This window comes from Suillus paluster (assembly GCF_016628075.1).
Source record: "Suillus paluster strain FC165 chromosome Unknown EDB91scaffold_53, whole genome shotgun sequence".
NCBI classification, from domain to species: domain Eukaryota; kingdom Fungi; phylum Basidiomycota; class Agaricomycetes; order Boletales; family Suillaceae; genus Suillus; species Suillus paluster.
Window position 1 is genome coordinate 171,826 of NW_024537613.1, and position 23,760 is coordinate 195,585.

General features: G+C 49.4%; 6 protein-coding genes across 6 annotated transcripts; 3 read left to right on the top strand and 3 right to left on the bottom strand.

Annotated features, from left to right (window-relative positions):
• The first annotated feature begins 2,623 nt into the window (after window positions 1-2,623).
• Window positions 2,624-3,962, top strand: EDB91DRAFT_1226121 (uncharacterized protein). Its single transcript, XM_041320979.1, has 3 exons — window positions 2,624-2,768; window positions 2,821-3,153; window positions 3,204-3,962. Exons 1-3 carry the CDS (start codon window positions 2,648-2,650, stop codon window positions 3,725-3,727), a joined length of 978 nt encoding a protein of 325 aa, XP_041174319.1. The 5' UTR covers window positions 2,624-2,647; the 3' UTR covers window positions 3,728-3,962.
• Window positions 3,963-4,163: 201 nt separating this feature from the next.
• On the top strand, window positions 4,164-5,216 carry EDB91DRAFT_1251378 (Pyruvate/Phosphoenolpyruvate kinase-like domain-containing protein; the record flags this gene model as incomplete). Its single annotated transcript, XM_041323371.1, has 5 exons — window positions 4,164-4,481; window positions 4,536-4,752; window positions 4,811-4,943; window positions 4,997-5,057; window positions 5,115-5,216. 5 exons carry the CDS (start codon window positions 4,164-4,166, stop codon window positions 5,214-5,216), a joined length of 831 nt encoding a protein of 276 aa, XP_041174320.1.
• Window positions 5,217-5,299: 83 nt separating this feature from the next.
• EDB91DRAFT_1251379 (ferritin-like domain-containing protein) lies at window positions 5,300-6,424 on the bottom strand (the record flags this gene model as incomplete). Its single annotated transcript, XM_041323372.1, has 4 exons — window positions 5,300-5,695; window positions 5,747-6,005; window positions 6,060-6,276; window positions 6,328-6,424. The coding sequence occupies 4 exons, from the start codon at window positions 6,422-6,424 to the stop codon at window positions 5,300-5,302; spliced, it is 969 nt and encodes a 322-aa protein (XP_041174321.1).
• A 674-nt stretch (window positions 6,425-7,098) lies between these two features.
• EDB91DRAFT_1238604 (ferritin-like domain-containing protein) lies at window positions 7,099-8,200 on the bottom strand (the record flags this gene model as incomplete). Its single annotated transcript, XM_041321743.1, has 5 exons — window positions 7,099-7,476; window positions 7,526-7,630; window positions 7,695-7,794; window positions 7,855-8,074; window positions 8,128-8,200. 5 exons carry the CDS (start codon window positions 8,198-8,200, stop codon window positions 7,099-7,101), a joined length of 876 nt encoding a protein of 291 aa, XP_041174322.1.
• A 10,491-nt stretch (window positions 8,201-18,691) lies between these two features.
• On the top strand, window positions 18,692-21,451 carry EDB91DRAFT_643069 (uncharacterized protein). Its single transcript, XM_041327969.1, has 5 exons — window positions 18,692-18,951; window positions 19,004-19,114; window positions 19,165-19,581; window positions 19,646-21,133; window positions 21,188-21,451. The coding sequence occupies exons 1-5, from the start codon at window positions 18,718-18,720 to the stop codon at window positions 21,281-21,283; spliced, it is 2,346 nt and encodes a 781-aa protein (XP_041174323.1). The 5' UTR covers window positions 18,692-18,717; the 3' UTR covers window positions 21,284-21,451.
• Window positions 21,452-22,325: 874 nt separating this feature from the next.
• On the bottom strand, window positions 22,326-23,256 carry EDB91DRAFT_643550 (uncharacterized protein). The gene is made up of 3 exons (XM_041327970.1): window positions 23,179-23,256; window positions 22,767-23,005; window positions 22,326-22,707 (listed from the first exon to the last, which is right to left on the bottom strand). The coding sequence occupies exons 2-3, from the start codon at window positions 22,903-22,905 to the stop codon at window positions 22,475-22,477; spliced, it is 372 nt and encodes a 123-aa protein (XP_041174324.1). The 5' UTR covers window positions 22,906-23,005; window positions 23,179-23,256; the 3' UTR covers window positions 22,326-22,474.
• Between the last annotated feature and the right edge of the window lie 504 nt (window positions 23,257-23,760).

Consider the following 23,760-nt stretch of genomic DNA (forward strand, 5'->3'; position numbering starts at 1 on the left):
GACGGCCTTATATTCAAAAACTAAAAACAACGAATCCTTCTGCGCAAGGTCTCACGGGACCTCATGCTCAGCGAAATTGTGGGAAGTGTACTAAGGTACTGTCTGACAAACATTGATCTGTCCGGGACGACTCAAAAAATGCTAAAAGAGAGACGGAGGACGTGAAGGAGTGGGAATGGAGGGAGATCAGTGCCGATAGCATGATATGGCACGACCAGTTCTAAACTTCTAGATATGAGTTGGGAATTTTACATTCCAATAGCATCGGATTCGCAACTCAGAGTTTGGTATTTTCGCCCTTAAGGTTGTGCGAAACATAGCTAAATTTGATCTCGTTTAGCATATCCTGACCTCGGCGGTGTTGCACCAGGAACTAGTAAATAGATGAAAGACATAGTTAGAGTACCCAGCTTTTACTTCTGTCTTGCATAAAATTTGATGTGTTCGGCGAAAGGGTTCAAAGACAGGACGGAAGCAAATGCACCCGAACACACACGAAGGTAAATGTATTGCGATCAGTGAAGAATAGAATGTCGCGGAGACTTGGCGGAAGTTGCATAAATCTGTGAGGGATAATAGGGAATACCCATATAAAGTCGAAGGGACGTTAGCCGGACGAAAGCATAATGAGCGAAATGCGTACCATGCCATTGGAGGCCATTGACAGTGGAGAAAGGGGGGGAAACATCAGCATGTCAACATCAACGATGACTTGTTGCAGAATGGGATTTCGAAATGAATTGTAATTGATGGTATTTGGGCGCAGAGATACCGCAGTCCAGAAAGTTCGGGACGCATCTGACAGGCGCAAAATCATCGAGGGGCCGGCAATTGCCCTTCTACAATATAGCAAGGGCGTATCAATGCACCTGTTGCGCTCCGATAATGCTGCTTTGGAATGTTCATCTCACCTCGCGAAGAAATCAGTACCTTTGTCTCGTGTCTGGGATTGTGCACGTTAATTATCACAAACCGCAGCCCTGATGCATCGTACATACTTACCAGGTGCTTCTCCGATCAGTACACGCGCTGATTATACATAGGTAATCGAGAAAGATCTGGTTAGAAATTTGTGCCGTGACACAGCATAGTGTAAAAAATCTACATGTCAGTGTGAGCTTGAGCTGTGTCGCTTACCTTCTTGCTAGGGCGGAAATTAATGAGCGATACTTGAAATCTGACGCGGACGTCCGCAAGCGCATACAACCAAAAGAATTTAGGTGATTGAGTTCAACTTCGCACTCACGTGAGTCATATCCCAAACTCCGATCATCCCATGATGCACTCGCCGGTCCGAGCCATCAGAGCCGCCTCGTAGTAAGCACAAAACTTTACTATTTATTTCCTTCACACTCGAACTGCACACTATAACTCACGAGAGGGTGTGGGAGAAACTGGGAGAAAATTTTCGACGGGAACCTCCTAACTCTTTTCTAAATGAACTTACATGTTAAACACGTTTGCCATTGGATGATGGACCCACCTTGAGATGACCCCTAGGCAGAAGCCTTACATCTTTTATTTCTGTCCTTTGGGGTAATATACTCCATGTAGGACAATACTGACGAATCTGAGGACCCCTGTGCACTAACGCACCTCTGAAAGTGCAAATGCACGCAAGGAGCCTTGCATTTGGGGAACGAACGTCTCACCTCTGTGGTGCCTAGGGGATTTTGGAACAAGTTCGAAGTCAAAATTCGCCCTCGTACTTCGTTCACATTCAAAGCAGTGGTGAGCCCTGAGCCTGAGATTAGTGAGAGGTGACGTGCATAGTGACTTGCAATAACGAGAGTTACCGAATGTATAGCGAGTACATTTATTAAGGTTTTGCATGGAAGCTACAACCACCCACATCGAAGCTCTCTCGTTATAGCCAACCAGATGCCTTTAGATACGATCGACGATGTTTGTCTCTGTAATAGGCGTGCCAGTTGTTAAGTGGGCGGAATAGGGCGGAACGTGAATGATTAATGGAAAGGCTCACCGGTTTCAATAAGCCTTCTGCGGCTGCCCGTCGGTCCTCGGATGAATGCAGCAATGAATTAATGATCGACATGTGACAATTTGACCTTGAGATCTCTGCTTCAAAGTTCTTGTCTGCGATGCCGTGCGCCTTTCTCAGTTGCACAAGCAGAAGTTCACTGGGTATCCCCTGCTGCAGAGTCCGGCTAAGAGTTGAGACAAGTCAGTGAGCCGGACAAGGGAGAATCTACATAAGCAGTGATACTCTGAATCCCAAATTATGAATGGACGCTCGTACAAGTTTTCCGTCCGATTGCTCCGAGGACATTCAGTGTGAATGATAGTCAACAGACCGGTCAGAATGAAGCCAGATGGGGATCCATAAGAAAATTAGCATCCGTCAGACACCCGTCTGGAACAAGCTTTTGAGATCACGGTCTCGGCAATCCTGCCAAAGGTGGAGTCTGGACATCGTACATCATGTTGAGCGAATAGGTATCTATCGGTGTGGACCGGTTTGTAGTAAATATGGTTCCCGTGCGTTTGACCGTAGAACCAGCATTAAGACAATGAATCCTGCGACTGAGCACCGTTAATTATTTAGAGTTCCAGGTGGTTGATTTTGAACTTTTGTTTGGCTGTGTTTGGCAAGAAATTCAGTACATGTTTTGCTGCAAAGCTATGGATGATGTTCTGCAGGATGGCTAGCCTCTTCTCCTTAAGTTCCAGGCCACAGGCCCTCTTTCGATTAGCAAGCGCCGCCAATAGACCACTGTGCCGTAGAAATTTGCATCTGACGGCTGTAGGTGAGGAACACGACAGCAGAGCGTCTTCAAGTGCTTGACAAATTTTACGCAGTTCGACAGACCAGAGATGATGACCTCTTCTCATCTGCGGCTCCGTCTGGGGCTCCGTTATCCGAAGCGTCTAGGTCCACCGCTGCAGCCAAAGCGAAATCTCAGGACGCTGCTACGCGTCGAGAACAACAGTTTTATGAGCTTGTGGAATATGTGACCGACCGCACGGGACGCAAACGCGCCATCAAAGCCGGCCAAGTGCGCCAAACTGCCTGGCTCCGGCTGTTCCAGCTCGCAAATTCGTCAGAGCAGCTAGAAATGGTAGCAGAGCTGTTTCCGAGGTGGAGAGACTCGGGCAAAGAGTTCCGCCCCATACACGCAGAGGCTTTTGTCTGTGAGTTCAGCATCCTATCGCTGCCCTACTCTCTGCTGAGATTCACCAAGGCCGCTGTGAGGAGCTGAAGTGTCCGACACTTGCACTCAAGGTTTTTGGAGATCATCCGAAATATGGTCTGGGCTTGAGCTCTCTCTCCGCTGCACGGCATATGCTGCACTCGGTCTATGCCAAGCACCCGCTTTCAGATTCTATGACTGTCGCAGCTCTCTTTGGTGTCTACAAGCTCCCACCTGTTTCATCTGACCTCGCTGCTTGTTCCATGCTCTACTCCGCATGCCTCAAAGATAATTCCGCAAATGCGCGGGTCGTGGGCAAGGCGTTGCACGAGGAGCTCAAGAAGCATGCCCAGGACAAGCCTCCCATCAGGGCTCCACGGGAAAGCGTGATGAGGGCAAGATATGCAGAGAAGCCCAATATTTGGTTGCTGGACGCCCTCAAGACCATTGAGAACGTACACAAAAAGTCGGGAAAGGAGTGGAGGTGGTTACGATCTTGGACAACAGAGCGTGAATGGCGCCCCCGCAATACGTTTACTCCCAGGCAACCTGCAGCTACCGCTGAGCACGCGTAGTTACAGCTTCTTTTATTACCAGTCGTATCTAATGGATTTCTTTTAGAACTGGAATTTGACGCAAGCGTATACTCCCGAACTCCCATCATTGATGAGCGTGAATACTGATCAGTAATTCCGTATATTGGATATTTACAATTGATGCATGCTTCCTTGTCTACTTAAGTGGTGGCGAGTCTAGCGTACCAAGTCAGCTCACATGACCAACACGGTTCTGCCTAACTTCTGCTGTCATAATGCTCTCGATCTTCTATTCGCGTGAACGTTGAATCTAGGCTTGTCTATTAGCATGACGATGTCGAAATGCCACGGTTCAAGTACAGATCTTGGCGGCTTGATCGGTCCGCAAAGTACCCTCATGACCTGATCATGGCCCCGCTTCAAACCATTTACATAAACAGCTTATCCCTAGACTTGAGTCGCTCATTTCCCAGTCATGACAACCCACGCACTCCTACAAGCATTCAAGGCCTCCAAGCCCGCATTCGGCGCATGGATCACCTTGCCTGGCGTGCTGAACGCACGTGCTGTCGCACAGGCCAGCCCACACCTCTCATGGGTGATGATCGATTGCGAGCACGGTCTTACATCGCTCCAGCCTGGTGCGGCAGAGTCTATCCAGGCCATCACCGGTCTTGGACCCAGCGCGCCGAGTGCACTCGTGAGGATTCCAGCCACGGGATTGAGCGACAGTACATCATGGCAAATTAAATACGCGCTTGACGCAGGCGCACGGGGTGTGCTTGTTCCTATGGTGGGTATTTTCAGAAGAGTCTGGAGCTGTATCAGACCCTATGTCAAACTTTAGGTCTCCAATGCCGAGAAGGCGAGAGAGATCGTGGCCGATAGTCGCTTCCCTCCTGGAGGTCGGCGCGGCTTTGGTAGTCCATTCACCCATGGCGTATGGAGCATCAATGCCGCCGAGTACATCAAATCCGCAAATGACAATGTAGTGATTATGATACAAATCGAAACGAAGGAAGGGGTGCAAAATGTTGACGCCATCGCCGCTGTAGACGGCATCGGTGAGTCAGATATAATTGGGTACATTACCAATGTGATCACACCGCATCTCGGTTGTAGATTGCTTATTCATTGGTCCTTACGATCTTTCACTGTGCTTGGGATACCCTCCTCCCTCTCCCGACCCGCACCCTGATGTGGAAATTGTCATTCAAAATATCCTCAAAGCTGCACATAAGGAAGGAAAGAAGTGGTAAGATGCGTACTGAAGGTCTTGCTATTATCGCTGATCCATTCATGATCAAGCGCAATTTACTGCACCTCAGGAAAGCAGTCCCTCAAACGTGCTGAGGAAGGCTTCGACATAGTGAGACTACCTGATTGAAAGTCGTGTTTGTGGCTCACTCGTCTTTTCGTCACGCAGATCAATGTCACTTCGGACATTGGCGCAATGACCGAGTCAGTGGCAGCAAACCTTACCGCCGCAGTAGGCGGAGAATCTGGAGCTGCAGCATTCCGATACTAATGTGGAGAAAGTAAATCTCAGCGATGAATGTACACAAAACGTCGTTTTACAACTTGAACGTACTGAAGGAATCATTGGTCCCCTCACATAGGTAGCGACTGACCGTTTCCTTGGTAGTCATAATCAAAGACCAAGAACGCCGGGCCAGCGACAGTAGCATCATCGGACACTCTCTCCCTGTTGTTCGTGATTACTGAGAACACAAAACCCTGCAGCGCGTCCGGGATGGTAACCGTCATGTCGGCGTTGAGAGGTACAACGAGCGCTCTGAACCCTGAGATGAACCAAGCGTACAACGTCTGTGAATCGCGTTTCGAAGCTGCGGGCGTGAACGACACTTGCACAGTCTGCCCTGGCTGAGGACTGTCGGTGAACGTGAGTGCAGGAAATTTCGTGACGGGAGGATGCGAATTAGAGGATGGACAAGAGGTGATGAATGCACTCATGACCGTGTATAGTTGACTGAGACTCAGTGGCGCCTGTTGATCATTCATCTCGGCATGTACGTAGAAAGATAAGACGTCACGTACATCAAATGCCGTGCTCCAAGCAGGCACCCAAACGCACGTCCGCGTTGATCCACGCTGAGTGTCTCGCTTCCACGGAGTGAATAGAGCTGATGGAAATGAGATAGTCCTGAAACGCATTTGAGTTGAGTTTCCAACATGGAGCGATAGAAATCGATGTACGGAATCGGACAAATACTTCACGAGACTTATATACATCGACGATGCTATTGCTTCCACGATGTTACTAGTCTTCACGAATGACCTCAGATCGGTGTCGGGACTGATGGAGGGTTATTCAGCACACGTGCAAACCACAAGCAAGGAACGAGCTGACAAGGTATACGTGCACGGCTGATCAGCCTTGTCACCCAGGATATTCTCAAGGAACTGAGTGTGCGTAAGCTCATGCGAGGATATCTGTGCGTATCTCCCCTGCGACCAGGGCGGTAGACCAGCGTTGGAGAAATCCTGTGGTTCGTACTGGTGCAGTTGTTGATAAAAGTAGTACTGGAAGTGTTCGAGGGAGAGGGCAAAATTTAAAGCTTGGGTCTCTGTTGTGTATTCGTCAGTAGTTGAAGCTTCAAGGAAAGAAAACACGTCACCTGTCAGCGTGCTACCATCGTCACGCCGCTCTGATGGAAGGGAGAGAACGGAAGAGAAAAGAACGACGAGGGCGAGTGACGTAAAGACGACCTTCATCGTGAACCGTTAAATAAGACACAAGGGTATACAGGGATTTGCTGAAAAATGCGGGTATCGTCCAGAGAAGAGAGAAACGACTTACGAAGAATATCAGTGGAACATTTTATATGTGTGAGCATGTCAGCCAATGTCAGCCTCTGTGATGGTGAAATCTAGTCAGCCTCAGCCTTCAGGGCTGTCAGCCGCCGGCAGCCTCCCAAAGAATTATCCATACAGGCAACTCCTGACTTCGAACTCGTCAGTGGAAACAGACCGCAAGGAAGTTGTAAGATGACAGTACCAGGCGAAATGGCGCCAACTCGTCCCCCAATCACCTCCGGTCATTTTCTTGAGATATGTAGTGACTGTAACTTAGTACATCGTGATAGTACCGGTGTTACTTGCCTTCGAATTAAAAGATCATTACAACACCAAAATTGGTATTCTCATGTTTCTCATTGAGAGCGTCTGGAGAACACCTTTAGTAATATCATCAAGATGAAGCAACAACGAATGTAATCAGTAAGTATAAGCAGGGAACATCTTGGAAAGTAGCTATAGTCCATCAATACACTGGAACATGAACAGAAAACAGAACAAATAGTCCATCAATACACTGGAACATGAACAGAAAACAGAACAGATAGTCCATACATGAATCTCACAACTCTAATCACAACACCACGTGCACTTCACGATTCATCCACGCCGTCAGAATTGAAGTCAAAACTCAGAAAGGCGGGTCCAGCGATCGTCACGTTGTCAGTCACCGTCTCATTATTGGTAGTGATCACGGGGAACACGACGCCCTGTAAAGTTGACGGAATAGTGACTGTCATTTGAGAGCTCAGTGGCGCGAAAGTGGCCCCAAGGCCGGCGATGAACGCGACGTAGAGTTGCTCGGAGGTCGTTGTCGCGTTAAAGGTAACTTGAACGGTTTGCCCTGGTTGAGCACCGGTAGGGAAGGATAACGCAGGGAATGCTTTCACAGGCAGTGGCATGTTAGAGGAAGGGCAGGATACGATGACGCCGGATGCGAGGGTCCACACTTGATTGAGGTCAAGTGGGGTCTATGCAGACATTGAGTAGGGGTCTTCAGCAACAAGTAGGGGAACATACGTCGAACGCGGTGTTCCACGGGTTAGCTTTCAAGACCGCCGAATTAATCCACGCTGATTGTCTCGCTTCAACAGCTAGAATAGCAGCCGATGACGTAATATAATCCTGCAAACATCAATGACGGAATGAATACATCATCACAATCAAGCCGCATTTGTTCCTAACTTACCGAGTTTGACAAGAACTGCGCCGCACCAGAATACGCAGAAACGCCGACCGTTTCCAACATGAAGCTAGTTGTTACAAAAGATTCTGGGTCTGTATCAGGGCTAACGCAGGGGCGGCTCACTCAGCACTGTACGATTTACTCTCATGAAATCTTTACTCACAAACTGTAGGTGCATGGCTGTACCGCCTGATCACCAATTACGGTCTCGAGGAACGACACGTGTGTCGACTCATGTTGTGCGATTTGGTTCCATCGTCCGCGCGCCCAGGTGGGCAAGTCTGCATCGAGGAAGTCCTGCTGGGTATACTTCTGCAAGCCTTGCGTGTAAAAGGCGTTTTCAAGGTGTTCAAGCGTAAGCGCGAAATTCAGAATTTGAATCTCTAATAAACGTATGACGTGAGATTGTGAAGAGCGGAGTAAGCGGTGAACTCACCTGTTGGGACGCTGCTATCGTCACGTTTGGAAGGCATAGCCATGCTGAGCTCGGGGAGAGCAGCGACGGCCATAAGAGCTATGGAAGCTGGGGTGACCCTCATACTGCTGGATTTGTCGTGATGTGGAATGGAAGGAAAATGGGCGTCAGGTATACACATCGGCTTTATACCCCATGCAGATACAAAATACAAACCGAACAATGCCAATAAAATGAACTCCGCAATGCCGATGGCACCGCCTGTGAACATTGTTTCAGCATGATTATTGGCGATGAGTACAGGTTCAGCTAGTTAGCTTTGGGCATTCTGCTCTTGTCGGCATCGCGTTTTGGGGGTGAGATGATCGAACGTTGGCACTCTGAGGACAAGGGTTTCAGCGCGACCCCAAGTATAGCGTAAAATTGGGTGTGTGCCTCGACAGCTGTCGCAGTGTGTTAAAGGTGCGGCATTACCGGCGCGAAGGATGTGGCATATGGCTTCTTCCTAGAAGATAGTCTCGGCGACGGCCGGCTGGCCTCTGCGAATCTGCCATAAGGGTCATTGCTAGTGCCTAGTGAAGAAAGACAAGTCAGTGGTATAGATAAGACTCGAAGGCATGTACTTACTAGTAGCGTGTCACTCGGCATGAACAAAAGTCACTGATCATTGTTTTCCATTGCATGTCAACGTTGTGACAAGTGGTTCAATATACACCACGTCCATACTTTCCTCGGTGTGCACGACTTGCACAGGCTCTCCAGTGATTGTGAATCATCTTCCAACTTGAACAGCATTTCCTTCAACATATATATGGTTAGCTGCTTCGCAGGGTTGCGAAGCAGTTCACGAAGTTTCTGGTTTATGAGAAACCGATGACAAGGGAAAGGCGGTGATTAAACTCCGATACCGAGGCTTAGGGGCTACCAGTGTAAGTACTGCAGCAGGAACTTAGCTGCGAGTCATCGGGAGCAACCACCACTCACAGGTATCTTCAAGAGAAGCACCATAGCCGCGGTACACCATACCCAATTTTGATCTTGATGAGCAGCTCGGCGTCGTTTGACCACACGTGGACCATCTTGTCTGCACCGCCGCTTGCGAACTGGTCGCCTTGTGGAGAATACTTGACTGCATCACCAAACCGTGATAGGTGTCTATCGGTGGTGCGAATTGTCTAGTTTCCATCTTGGTATGGTGCCGTCGTATGATCCACTTGCTATCTCCACCGCATCCGGGACCAATCGAGGCACTTCACTCTAATCTTATGCCCCTCCCACGGGTCGCCAATCACACTGCCCTCCTTTGTGTCCCATAGCTGTAATCTGCCATCCACGTCATCGTTTCATTTGAACACAGCGCCATTGAGATTTACCAATTGTCCGTCACCACGATGTGGTCAGAGTATCGCGGTTGACGAAGTAGGGCCGGCCGAGTGGTGAGATGTGCCATTCGCACCTGGCAACAAGATCTCCAGGTACATCAATGCATTCTCGTGAGTTCATCGCCGCCGGTGACCTAGTCGGAGTCCTAGTAAAGATCAAATTTTGAAGCCATTAGGAATGTGCCGTCTTGATATATCATGTTGTTATCCAATACCTTAAATTATCGCCACTGAGGGAGCGCTTCATTCCCGCCTGCTTCTTGGTGAGTCGGTCGGTGGGTATTTGAAATGCGGTGGCTCACCCTTCCAGAGTGCATCCTGAAGGTGCTGTGTGCCGTATTGAGGCGGATCCTCCGCGCTCGTCGGAGGTGCAACAAGTGCCCTCTAATTTTCCGACATGCCCGACCTGGCCTCTTCGCGCAGCGTGATGTTGACTTGGAACGCCTTGAGATGTTTACAGACAGAAGTGCGTCGACGGACAGTGAGTTACAATGCGATCGATAATGCACAGAATCGATAATCAGGGGCGAGGACAGATGTTAGTAATAGTGGAGGTGATAGAGACCTGTTAAATAGTCAGTTTAGTAAACCGATTTGCAGCCTCCTTCCTTAGATGTTCGCTTCCTATCATCATCTTTTATGGCCTTGTTTCGTAAGGGCAGTGCCTCACGATATGGTATCAGAGCCTGTATTACTTTCTTGCAGCTCAAGTCGCAGTTGCACGCCCCCGTCGGCACCCTCTTGAATTCCAGAGCAATTTCCGGTAATATGGGGAAGGGGGGAATGATATTGTTTGCCCACATACGCGTTAATGTCTATCGCTATGACTTACTTATCAGGGTATCAAGTGTTCGGTACGCAAGTATCCGTCACGTCACTTTTGGAAGCTGCGGCGGATTTCCATCAACCTGGCGTCAAAACACCTGACATTAATGAAATCTCCGCATTTCAAAATAAGATCATACCATCATCCACACTCGTCGGGCAACACTCCAGCGGCTTCTGGCTTTCATCATTTTGAATGGCGCTTGTGGGTCACGACGAAACCCTAGTCCTGCTGCCCCTGGACCTTTACTCCCGACTAATTGATCAGGCACGTTCACATATTTATGAGCTTGACGCTCTCATGGAAAGATTAGTGGTTTTCATTGTATGGCAATAATGCGGTATCACCTCATAGATCATGTCAACGATTCAGCCCCACTCATCGGATGACAGCTGAGAGTCGTTCAGATAAGCAAAGTTCTGGTTGACAGTTAATTTTACAAGGACGGCCATACAGCGCTGGCATCATTGGTACCGTAAACCGGCGCCCATGATGCAAATGATGGATGGTGTGCATGCAAGATTGGGAGAAATGCATAAGTTGAAATTATAGATGTGACGATGAGACGAACTGCGGAACCTCCAAGGAACTTGGCAAATCACGGGTCACCTACAAGTAACAAGACGGTGTCGCTAGAACAAGGCTGATGCTGATGCCCATGACGACATGAAAGATGTATAATAAGAGGTCGAGAGATTGACACCAAACTGACATGATAAGAGACGAATGAAGTAAAAAGAGAGGGTGATGAGGTTTGTACATATTTGGTTTGGGACTACGGAGGGCCGAGCTTCGCCAGCAGGCACAGCTTGTTACCACTACGAAGCACAGCACCCAGCTTCATTCCATGAAGTCAAATACCGCGAACTTTGCCAGTCGCAGTACGCTATATATGATACAGTTACATTTGTACGTATTTGGTTTGGGATTGTTCACTCGGAGAAATAATCATAATACAACATAGTACTGTTGTCGAGAAGAGTCTCGGGTCCCCACTATTGACGATGTAAAATCAAAGAGCACTGCCTGCTGTGCCAGCTGGTAGAAAAGGCCGCTGACGAGGGCATTAAAAATGAAAGATTCATGTCTAGATCTCATTAACGTGTTCATTTGACACCTAATACAACTATCTTCCTTCTATTGGGTCTGACCAGGAGAGACTACATTTGATATGACCTGACAGTGACTTGATTAATTGAGGTGAAGCCTCCGACAAAGTCGAGATAATAAGCGGTGTAGTCAGAGGCACAGCGTCCAGGGACACCGCATGATCGAAGCGCAGTCCAGCTTTGGTCTAACCAATTATTGACGTGCCCTCTGAACCGTAACTGACAGCAAACATTGAGGTATTGCAACGCGCTCATACTTGTAAGAATGGATGTTTTACTCAGTCGGCATTTGCAAAGAAAGCCTGCATTAGAATTTTCTGCGTACCAAGAAACCTTGCAACCGGTCTTCTACAATGACAGCCCCTGTTGATGTCAGGAGACGGCGGGGCAATATTAATATTAATATGTTCACTGATTGAAACTTCGAGCGGTCTGCTACATAACGTACAAAGAAACAAATGACCTGAATCATAAATCATGACGAATGATCTGCAGAAGCAGAGCATTGCAAACCCTGACGTAACGGAAGTACGAGAAAAACACTGCAAGGGTGTTATGAAGTCAAGCTAAACGCATCAATAGGCAAAAAGGGTATTGACCGGGGATGCCAGCTGCACAGGTTCTATGTGGGCCTGCGACGAACAAGATTAAACCCACAGCATCCTATCACACACGATTCTTCTATGGCAGCATCAGAATTTCCCCCTCGGGAGGTGTGTGTTGGTCGTGACCCTTCTACCCCGGTTGCAGGTTGACCTTGTCGTGTTGAACTATTGCCCTTGGTGTTGCTCTTGCGTTGCTTATTTAGGGCCTCTATCTCAGTTGGAGAGGCAATGTCACGCAACTGTAAATGGATTTCAGTAGATCAAAGAGGGGCGAATATTGCTGACGACGAGGGACTCACCTCGTCCGCCTCGGCATGAGCAACATCAACAAAGCCTCTGGAGATTTTCACAGGGAAAAGGCTGAAATTCCAATGCCGGAGCTCGAGCGGCATTGATTGGGGAGCATTTGCAGGTCGAGTGCTGAAGCGCAGGGAACTGACCAATTTACGCAGATGCTGTGGAAACGACGGGACAGAAACTGCGGGTTCTGTATGATTATTCCAGAACTCATTGCCCTGATTCGGTGTCAGGCTAGCAAGCGCAGAGGAAAGATGGGAAATTACTGACATATCTTCCCAATCCTCTGTCATTGGCGTGCTGCCTAGGTATGGGGGGCGTGGAGAAGTTCTAACGAAATACATGAGCAAAGGATGAAAGAGAGGCCGAGATGACTCACTTTGAGCTTCGCGTTGGGCTTCACAGTGCTATCATGTGCACTCTGAATAAGACCCATACCTACTTAGAAAGACGCCGACAACAGTAATGCACATACTCACGCCAACTTGGTCACTGCCCTGTTTAAGCACTGCCTCCAAGCTCCATACGTAGATCTTTGCGTCCATTCCAGCACTGGCGATGTGTTTTCCATCGGGGGAAATCAAAAGAGTCCAGAGTTCATCGTCATGCAAGAGTGGTTCCCCAACTGACTGATTCATCGTGAGGTCCCAGATGCGAACCGAGTAGTCCATTGATGCGCTGACAAGATAGGATTCATCCGGGGACAGGCAGAGGGATCTGATGCCGTTGGCATGACCCCGAAGAATAACGAGCTCCTCTCCATCGGTTAACCGCCACTTTCGGATGGTGCGATCCATTGATGCCGAGAAGATGTGTGTGCCTTCTTTGGACCAACACAATGACGCCACCAAAGCTTCATGGCCATCGATCTTGATGAGCAGCTTGCCATCCTTTGACCACACGCGAATCATATTGTCTGCACCACCGCTCGCGAATTTGTCACCTTGTGGAGAGTATTTGAGTGCACACACCCAACCATGACTGGCCTCTACTGGTGATGCGATTTGTCTGCCAGTGTCTGGGTTCCATCGTCGTATGGTGCCATCGTGCGACCCACTGACTATCTCCACCGCATTTGGAGACCAATCCAGGCATCTTACTCCATCAACATGCCCCGCCCACGGCTCGCCAACCATGCTGCCCTCCGTTATATTCCATAGCCGTATTCTGCCGTCTTCGCTTCCAACAACGACCAGTGTTTCATCCGGAGACACTGCCATAGAGGATGCAGCTCCTCCGTCACAATCCAATGGCTTTCCTACTGACTCTCCATCTTTGGTCCATTGGCGAAGCGAACCGTCAGCCGATGTGCTTACTATATTGCAACTGCTGTCCAAGCAGGCAAGGCTCCATATGCACCTGGAGTGACTCTCGATGATGAACTTAGGGATCAAGCTCCCAGCTGGACGTTCTGGTGTGGGTTTCTTCCATGATGTGGTCCTAGTATTGTGGTTGATAAAGTAGGACCGGCCAAGTGGTGAGATGTGCCATTCGCATCCTGGAACGAGATCTCCAGGTTCATCTACGCTCAACCATGAATTCCTCGTTCCCAGACGTGGGTTCTTCACTCACCTAGTCGCACTCCTGGTAAAGGGTAGTGCCACGAAATCATGTACAGCCTGTTGTCTTGATATATTGTTTCAATATTCGGCACATTAAATTGTTGCCATAGAGGAGGAAGTGCCTCATTGCCGCCTGCTTTTTGTTGAGTCTCTCAGTGGGTATCACAACACGGTTGCTCGCCTTTCCAAAGGGCATCCTGGCGGTGCTGTGCACCATAAAGTGGCGGATAATTTGGACTCATCGAAGGAAGATGGGCTGGTGAGTTGGATGGTATCTCTTGTTCTACTCGTCTCCCCTTTTCTGCCTCGCATGACTTGGCCTCTTCGCGTAGCATGTCGCTAGCTGAGGAAGTTTGCGATGACCTCTGTTATTTATGTGATTTAAAGATGGAGCTGTTTGTAGGCGTTGTGTCTGATTGATCAAGGTTCAGGAAGACGCCAGTGCTAGAAGAGGAGATTAAGAGACCTGTTAATTGATCCATTCCGTATGCTGTGGAGCGGTGTTTTATAACGATAGTACCTTTTAATATGCACTTTCGCTATACCGAGGTCTGTACGATTCCTCTACGCTCGCAGACCAAGACAGTTGTGTGCCTCTGTCTACAAGCATTGCAGTCTGGTACAAGCTCGAGCAAGGTCGGTAGGGATTGCTTATCTGCTAAATCAATTTATTTCCTCATTGTCGCCGTTCGGAGCGCCAAAGATTATCAATGGGGGAAGATTGAAGGTTTGGATAACTCACCCGAGTGTTGCGCCGGGGCGTTGGAATCTATTTCGCTATTGACATTCATTGATATTCGTATCTCGAACAAGCTGTCGATGTTCATTATAGTACCTTTACGTGCCACTCCCAACAACTCAGATCGTGATACATGGCTGTTTAACAGCTTGATGGTAGAAAGATCGGCCATTTAGATGTGATAATAGCACGGTATCACCCGCATTGATCATTATCAATGATCATTATTATCAGCCAAAGAATACCTCCGATGCCAAGACAAACACTGTTACATTTCCCAGCGGAAGAGCATACCATGCACCCCGCATCGTAGTGGAGGTACGTTTTAGCCATACAACGCGAATATCATCGGTACATTGGAAAAGTTGGTTACGACACCAATGATGCAAGAGACGGATGGCTTGTAGGCAGCTGACAATAAGTACTAGCTAGTGTCGCTGGAAAACGCCGCTGATTGGGGTGTTGGAACGCCGTCACAGTAGACGGCAAACACTAACAGGCAATCGGACAGAGATAACGTGGATGAGCTTATGGGATTCGGCGGTACGGTAAGAGATAAGATACAGGTACATCAGCGATGAATTATATATAATGAATCAACATCAGCAGCCAAACACAGACAAATGAGGCGCGGTGTCCAATCAGCGTAAGTAAGCGCATGCTTACAGGTGTCAAAAATAACGAAAGATGCATTTGTAATTGATACGCACCACGCTAAAACTTGACAAGCTCACTGACAGGATGTTGGCAGCGGGTTCGTAACATCTGTGGACCCAGAGGCAGGTACTACTTGAACTCATCTTGTCCACCCTGCCGCTCGTAAACGGTGTAGTCAGAGACACAGCGTCCAGGGACGTCACACGATCGAAGTGCAGTCCAACCTTGGTCCAACCAATTGTTAACGTGCCCTCTGAACTGTAACTGACAGCAAAGCTTGAGGTATATTGCAACGTGCTCATACTTGTAAGAATGGATGTTTTACTCACTCGGCATTTGCAAAGGAAGTCTTCATTATAATTTTCTAGGTACCAAGAAACCTTGCAACCGGTCCTCTTGTTGAACGACAGCCCCCATTGGTGTCAGGAGACGGCGGGGTAATATTAATATTAATATGTCCACCAATTGTGTTCGATTGAAACTTCGAGCGGTCTGCTACATAACGTACAAAGAAACAAATGACCTGAATCATAAATCATGGCGAATGATCTGCAGAAGCAGAGCATCGCAAACCCTGACGTGACGGAAGTACGAGAAAAAAACACTGCAAGGGTGTTATAAAGTCAAGCTAAGCGCATCAATAGGCAAAAAGGATATTGACCGGGGATGCCAGCTGCACAGGTTCTATGTGGGCCTGCGACGAACAAGATTGAATCCACAGCATCCTATCACACACGATTCTTCTGTGGCAGCATCAGAATTTTTCCCCCGGGTGGTGTGTGTTGGTCGTGACCCTTCTACCCCGGTTGCAGGTTGACCTTGTCGTGTTGAACTATTGCCCTTGGTGTTGCTTGTACGTTGCTTATTTAGGGCCTCTATCTCAGTCGGAGAGGCAATGTCACGCAACTGTAAATGGATTTCAATAGATCAAAGAGGGGCGAACGTTGGTGGCGACGAGGGACTCACCTCGTCCGCCTCGGCATGAGCAACATCGACAAAACCTCTGGGAATTCTCACAGGGAAAAGGCTGAAATTCCAACGCCGGGGGTTGAATGGCATTGGTCGGCCAGCATTTGGAGGTCGAGTGCTGAAGTGCAGGGAACCAACCAAATTGCGCAGACGCTGTGGAAACAACGGGACAGAAACTGCGGGTTCTGTATGATTATTCCAGAACTCATTGCCCTGATTCGGTGTCAGGCTAGCAAGCGCAGAGGAAAGATGGGACATTACTGACATATCTTCCCAATCCTCTATCGTTGGCGCGCTGTCTAGGTATGGGGGGCGCGGAGAAGTTCTAACGAAATACATTAGCAAAGGATGAAAGAGAAGCAGAGTTTGAGCTCCGCGTTGGGCTTCACATTGTTATCATGCGCCTGAATAAGACCCATACCCACTTAGAAAAACACCGACAACAGTAATGCACATACGCACGTCAACTTGGTCACTGCCCTGTTTAAGCACTGCCTCCAAGCTCCATACATAGATCTTTGCGTCCAATCCAGCACTGGCGATGTATGTTCCATCAGGAGATACGACAAGAGCCACAAGTTCATAGTCGTGCAAGAGCAGTTTCCCAACTGGTTGATTTATCTTGAGGTCCCAGATGCGAACTGAGCGGTCCATTGATGCGCTGACAAGATGACATTCATCTGGAGTCAAACAGAGGGAGTTTACGGCATTGACGTGACCTCTGAGCACGACGAGCTCCTCCCCATCAATCGACTGCCATTTTCTGATCGTGTTATCCAATGACGCGGAGAAGATGTGCGCGCCATCCTTGGACCAACATAACGACGTCACCCAGTCTTTATGTCCCTTGAGCTTGATGAGCAGCTCGCCGTCCTTTGACCACACGCGAATCATATTGTCCGACCCACCGCTCGCGAACCTGTCGCCTTGTGGAGAGTATCTGAAGGCAAGCACCCATCCATGACCGGTCTCTATCGGTGGTGCGAGTTGTCGTCCAGTATCCGGGTTCCATCGTCGTATGGTGCCATCCTGTGATCCACTTGCTATCTCCGCCATATTCGGAGACCAATCGAGGCACCGCACTCCATCAGTATGCCCCTCCCACGGCTCGCCGACCATGTTACCCTCCTTGATATTCCACTTCCGTAATCTGCCGTCTGCGCTTCCACTCACGACCGTTGTTTCATCTAGAGATGGTGCTATTGAGCATACCCCTCCTCCGTCACTCTCCCAAGGTTTTTCTACTCGCTCGCCGTCTCTTTCCCACTGGCGAATTGAACCATCGGATGACGTGCTCATTATCTTGCCGCTGGCGCCCAAGCAAGAAAGGCTCCATATGCATTCGGAATGACCCTCTATGATGCACTCCGGTGTCAAGCTCCCTGCTGGACGTTCTGGCACGGGTTTCTTCCACGATGTAGTGCAAGTATTATGGTTGACAAAGTAGGACCAGCCGAGTGGTGAGATGTGCCATTCGCATCCGGGAACAACAAGATCTTCAGGTTGATCTATGCTTCGGCATGAGTTCGTCGCTCGCAGTACATTTTCTACGCTCACCAAGTCGCACTCCTGGTAAAGGTCGGTGTTGTGAAACCATTTGCAAGGTGTCGTCTTGATATCGCGTTTCACCATTCGGCAGCTTAAAGTTATGCCACAGAGGAGGGAGGGCTTCATCGGTGCCTGCCTCTTTTGAGTCGGTCGGCGGGTATCACAATACGGGTGCTCACCTTTCCAAAGCGCATCCTGGCGGTGTTGTGCACCATAGGGTGGCGGGCCTGTCGCACGCATCAGTAGAGTAGCACTCCCCTGCGAGGCTGCTCGTGATGCTCTGACCCGGGCATGGCAGTTCCATGCCTCACCAGCAACCATGGTTTACACGGACCTGTGGACAGTGAATCACAACTTGATCGAGGCACCCACTCGATAGCCGGGGGCGAGGACAGACGTTAGTGATGGTGGAGGTGACAAAGTGACCTGGTAAAAGTTCCGCATACTGTAGTTGCAGGCGCTTTGAAGCTGTGGCCTGGTGGCAGTGTTCCGCAAGGGCACTACGAATCAGTTCCATAAGCATCAGGGTAGTAAAAAACTTGATGCCTCATGCCTCATGCTGCTTGCTTGAAAGTTGCGGCCCCTGGTCCGCACCCTCGTTGATACCAGCCCGAGCAATACCAGTGTTTGTCACTAGTTCAACGGTCTGGAAGTGCACGTCAGACTCAGCGTCTAAATTATGATACCGAATGGGGAATCAAGCATGGAGGAGGTTCATTGTCATTCAAAAACGCTGTTCGGGTAGGTGTCAATAATGAAATAAGCATGTCTAGTTGATTGTATGTTGAAGATCACGGGTAGGTTCGTGCGCAGAGGGAGGCCGAAATAGGCAGTTGTTACATAAGCGTTGAGCAATGGGATGTGGAAGGCGGCTAGAAGGGATTGACGATAATTTACTCGACCGCCGTTTAGCTGTGATGGCACCGACTCAGCCATTTTCCTCCCAGCATGCACACCCGCCATATCCTTCCCTATACCTATATCCTCTGAACGACACTTTTGTTCCAAAACATATCTCCCTCCATAATGGCCAGCGCGTAAAGATCGGGCGTCAGACAAACGCAAAGACAGTTCCAGCCGAGAGAAACGGTTACTTTGATTCAAAAGTATTGAGCAGACAACATGCAGAAATATGGGAGGACAGTGGAAAGGTCAGTGTTTTGTCCTATATTTTTTGGTGAAATTGACGGGGCGTGGTGGCAGATATACATCAAAGACGTGAAAAGTTCCAATGGTACTTTCATCAATGGCGAGCGACTCAGCCCAGAAGGTGTCGAGTCTGAGCCATTTGAACTCAAAAATGATGATATCGTGGTACGTTTCCCCTCATTTCACCCCGTCTGATCCATCCAACACCCTTGCAGGAATTTGGTATCGACATTATCGGTGAAGACAACAAGACAACCATCCACCACAAAGTCGCTGCCCGTGTCATGTGCGTGTTCACAGACGAAGATGCACACCTCGCTGCCCGCGTCGAGGCAGTCCCCACATCCGCTTCTCTTACTCCCAACATCCCCTCCATCCTCCCTCCCGCCACTTCATCATCCGCAAGTGGTAGTAACTTTAGCTTTGCTCATCCACAGCGCCGCCCGACCCTCCAGAGTCAGCTCGGTGGAATGGGCGGCAGCATGCGACCGCCGGGTAAAAACGGCCTTTCCTTTGACCACATATTAAGTAGACTCCAGGGTGAACTCCAGAAGAGTCGTGAGACCGGCGCGGAATTGCACTCCCTAAGCAATGCAATGAACGACATTCACGATACGCTCGGTGGCTCTGTGGTCCGTTCGGCCTTTCTCTCTCCATCCATCTATCCATACCAACTAATTTCTCCCTTTCTCACAGCCCCAAAACCTACCGCACTTCCCTCAATCACTCCCTCCCGTGCGTTCACAACAAGCCTCGATCACCTCCGCACCGCCACCTGCACCAGGATCCACCGCACCCACAAATTCAGAACCTCCTGCGCCTCCCGCGGAGAGCCCTGCCCTCTCCGAGCTGCGCACAGAACTACATGAGACCCAAGCTAGCCTCGCAAGTCACGTCGACAAAGTCCGCGCCCTCGAGGACATGCTCGCAGAGCACGAGGCCATCAAGGCCGAAGTTGCAGCTCTTCGCGACCTCATCCACGCTTCATCCTCGCGCACCCAGCACGACAACGGCATGGACTTGGACTTGGAACGCAGTCGCCGTGGTCAAGATGATGATGATGCGTCGAGCATTCATACGATCACCCCACATGAACTGGAACGCGTTGAGGAGGAGGACGAGAATGAAGAACAGGATGAGAGTGAGGAAGATCGGGAACGTGCGCAGAGGAGGGAGGAGCTGGGCCGACCGCGGACACCGGAGCCAACGGGAATGGGAATGGACGAGGACGAACCTACGCACGTCCCTACACCCGATGCAGAACCCTCGACGTCACGGCTTCGGCTACGGTCACCCTCGCCACAGCCATCGCACCCTGCCCTAGACGAACTCTCAACACGGTTGGCAGCACTAAGCGGCCGCATAGATAGTGCTGTCGAAGTCAACCATTCGTTAGCGGCGCAGCACGCTGCCGCGCAGGGTACGATTACCGTGCTACAGGACAAGATCACTGCGCTGGAGGCGCTGGTTGCGGACCAGCAGCTCGAGACGCAGATCGCTGCAGCTGTGGAGGCCCAGCTCGCAAAGGCTGTAGAGAGCGCAGTGGAAGCCCAGCTTCGCGCACAGAAACAACAGCAACAAGCCTCTGCAGAGGGATTGACGGCATTGATGGCTGAGTGGAAGAAGGGTGTAGAGGGGCAATGGAGCGCAGTACAAGAAGAATGGGGCACGGAACGCGAACGACTGCGCCGGGCCTTCGAGGGGCTAGAAAACGGACTAGAGTCACGGGTATCGACTGTCGTTGCTTCGCACGTGCAAGCGCAGACGCATGCAAGACTTCAGAATGGCGACCTCAAGCTGCATACTACGAATGGGCCGAACCCTGTAGGTGGTGGACTGGTCACCCCTCCGAGTCCTGTGAGCGTCGCTTCTAACCCTGGTCGGGGGAAAACTCGACGACGAAGACGCTCGAGATCGACATCTGTGTCTTCGATCGAGTTGGACGATGAGGCGCACAAGAATGGGAATGGGATCGTGGATGGGAACGATGTGGGTCGATCACGATCGCCTTCACCTGGACCGTCGATTACGGGGAGCGAGCCTGAGGTGGAGGGCGAGCTAGAGAAACTCAAGGGCGTACAACCTCTTACCCCAGAATCATCTATTACCGATTCCGGGGGGACGGATGATATTGATCGAAAACCGCAAATGCAGATGCAAACACAGACGGAGGTGGCGCAGCGGGTGAGTGTTTTCATTTCGCCCACACGAATGCCAAGTGCTGATCCCTTGATACAGCTACATTCGCCAGCAACGACGATGACGGCTGCCTTCGGCGTACTCGTCTTGAGCATCGCTGCAGCTGCCGTGATATATCGTATGAAACCTGAATAAGCAAATCTTAAGGGGGAGGGGTGCGTTTTTTTTCTATTCCCACACCCGTCTCCCTTTTTGCGGTTCGAAATGGATAAAACGTATGAGTACAAGTACAGTTGGTGTGGAACGTGCATGCATCGGACGGTTCGGGTCCGCCTCTCTCTCTCGTCTGTCTGTCAATCTGTCCCTCACTCGCTTTGACGCAACGCATTCATTCAATTCTCAACTTTTACTTCCATATCCTTCGCTATGGCATATCACCCCACCATACCACCCGTCCATGCACTTCCACGCATCGCATCGCATTACAATTATTTTATCCTTTTCTTTTCCTTTTTTGTCAAGTTTGTGAAATGATGAATCGGTTTGTTTTCTTCTTCTTGTCGTTGTTTATGCGTTCTTTTTACTTACACTTTCTGTGTATACTTACGTATTTTTATGCGTGTCTGCCTTTTCTATGCGCTCGAGTTCTTAATGACAGTCATGACTTTTTCTTTGGTGTGGGTGTATGGCGAACTTGGGGGTTTGAGGTATATATGAATTGTTTGACAAGTCGTCGCAGTAGGAGAACGGGACGTCGGTTCATGGACGTGTCTGTAGCTATCTTCGGCCTGAAGGCAGGGGGCAAGAGATCGAAGGAATCATTTTTGACGATGAGCTTGATAATTGCCTGACAGAGCAAACATACAAATTCTTGCAAAAGTAGCAAATATGAAAGCTGGACTCGTGAAGCATCTGCAGTGGGATGAGCCCGATTGCAGCTCCGTGTAAGTGTATACAGTAAGTAATCCCTGCCGCAGAACACCCGACGAGTGTTGACCACTTGGAACGCTCTCATTACTACACACTACCGCCAGTTGACGCGCGTAAGCATTCTTGGAAAGTAATTGTAGCCATGCCAGTTCCTGCATCGAAGTTATCCACAAGCTTAGCGTAGCATTCTCGAACGCTAAGAATGAGGCGGGGTCTCAGCAGAAACATTTGCATGAGCATGGCAATTTGACAAACACCACCCCCGATTCTCGCGACTTCCACCGAAGATACGTCCTAACAGAAATGATGAGGAGCGCTAGGATGCAGATGTCAGTCACAAATCGACATACCAACAGCTTCGTAGACAGCGAGCCGAGGGCGAGGAAAGAAGTAGCAGTAAAGCTATCGCGTGCAGAACTTCAGCGGAAAAAAAGGTAATCACGATACAACTAGAGCTCAAGCTGCAAAGTAAAACACGTGAGTCTTGATTAGCATCGTGAAACGGTTCCCGATATTCCATCCTGTCAATGGTCGCTGCAGTTCACGGAAGTGCTTTGCAGCAATCCAGACTGAAAGGCAGAAGGCGAAGACCTCCCATACTGTAGTGAGTATCCAAATTCCGGCATTTAGAAGTCGTGGGTCTTTCTCAGCCTCGCGAATGCACTGACAGACGCCGGGCACCAAATGTTCTGGTATTTATCTGATGAGTCTGATGCGCATAAGAATTTCATTCAGAACTAAAGCTTACCAGTCATATGGCTAGTTTCTCTCGCAACGATCACTCCGCAGGCGATCGTGACAGCCAGGGAGGCTATGATCAGAGACATGAATATAGTTCTAGATTGCTGGTATATGGCATGTAACCGAGCGATCATGATGACTTGCATGATAAAGTTAATATCACTGAGGTACTGCAGATGAGTAGCCCCTCTAGCATGGTGCTAACGACCAGAGGCATCCACGATTGTGCGAAGTGAAGAATAGTGCCTGTAATTACAATTACTCATGAGCCTCGCAGGGTCCATTGCCCACCGAAAACTCACACCTGTCGCAAGTCATTATATTGACAAGCTGGTCGGGAATCTCACTTCACTCCTACGTATGAGTGCAGTTAGTTGGACCGGAATCGCAGGCATCAGCGCACAATCAGCGCAGAACACTCACTACATTCGTCATTGGGACCGACGGAAAAACTGCTGCATGCTGCTTGTCAGAAGAAAGAATGTGTATGTGAGGATCGTACACAGAATGTTGATGCTGATCATGAGAGATGGTTTATTAGTACAGTGCCAACTTGTTGACCTTGCAAGCATACGCAAAATATGGAATTCCAACGCAGCGCACCTATAATTTTTTTGATGTCAATACAACTTGCCAACTGTGTATGAGATGAGCTACGGACACCAAAATATAGGACAGTCATTAGGAACCAGGAATGCCTCTGCCCCAAATTGATCGAATTATCCAGTAGCTCTGAGTTGATGCTCTGCTCACCCAGACCAGTTCAATCTGTAAAATCATCGTGAGCGGGACAGCCACTCCGATACTGATGGCATTAGCCTACCTCTCGTCCGGATGTCAACGCTGGAAATTGCAGTAAGGATATCCATCGTTCCTTCAAAACTACCTTGCTTACCCCAATCGTACACCATGACAGTAGAGGATGCGACTGCAGAATAAAAAATGATGTGAGACGTGACCAACATCATCCGGCTTGCTCTCCATGCACCTGAAAATAGCTG